General features: G+C 46.4%; 1 protein-coding gene across 1 annotated transcript in view; it reads left to right on the forward strand.

Moving 5' to 3' along the window:
• Positions 1-506, forward strand: part of LOC111652878 (ataxin-2-like protein) — an 11,382-nt gene that overhangs the window by 9,911 nt on the left and 965 nt on the right. Inside the window, exon 19 of the mRNA XM_087173201.1 lies at positions 317-496. Within this exon, the coding sequence (XP_087029327.1) occupies positions 317-496 (180 nt within the window). The remainder of the gene's footprint in view (positions 1-316; positions 497-506) is intronic.

Here is a 506-nt window from a genome sequence, read left to right on the forward strand (position 1 = left end):
ACAATCTGGGTTTTTAACACAATCACCAGTTGATGATGATGATGATGATGATGATGATGATGATGATGATGATTCTATCAGCAGGAAAAGCCTTTGTGTATTTTGTAAAATTGTTGACAGCACAAGGTTTTTTGACTCAACCAGGCAACGTATTATACTCCGCTCATCTTTGCCAAAAGTTAATACAATAAATTGTTAATTGTTTAAGTCTGAAATAGGAAATAGAAATAAAAAGGATTTTTATTGTGAGAGGTCTGTGAAGCAGGTGAGGGTTAGTTTTAGATGTTCATGTTAACGTGTGTGTGTTTCCTCTCAGTCGGGTCAGGGCGGTCCTCAGCCTCAGTCCATGTTCCACTCCGGTCTGTCGGCTCCCAATCCTCCTAACCTGCCGCCGGGTCACAGTTCCCCGCAGGCCTCCTACACCATGCAGGGATACGGCCTCCCCACCCACCAGCCGCTGCCCCACGGCTTCGCTTCCATCAGCCAGCTCACACAGGTCGGCACCA

Source organism: Seriola lalandi, unplaced genomic scaffold (genome assembly GCF_002814215.2).
Source record: "Seriola lalandi dorsalis isolate HSWRI2012SDOR001 ecotype SW California unplaced genomic scaffold, Sedor1 jcf7180002054103, whole genome shotgun sequence".
NCBI lineage: Eukaryota > Metazoa > Chordata > Actinopteri > Carangiformes > Carangidae > Seriola > Seriola lalandi.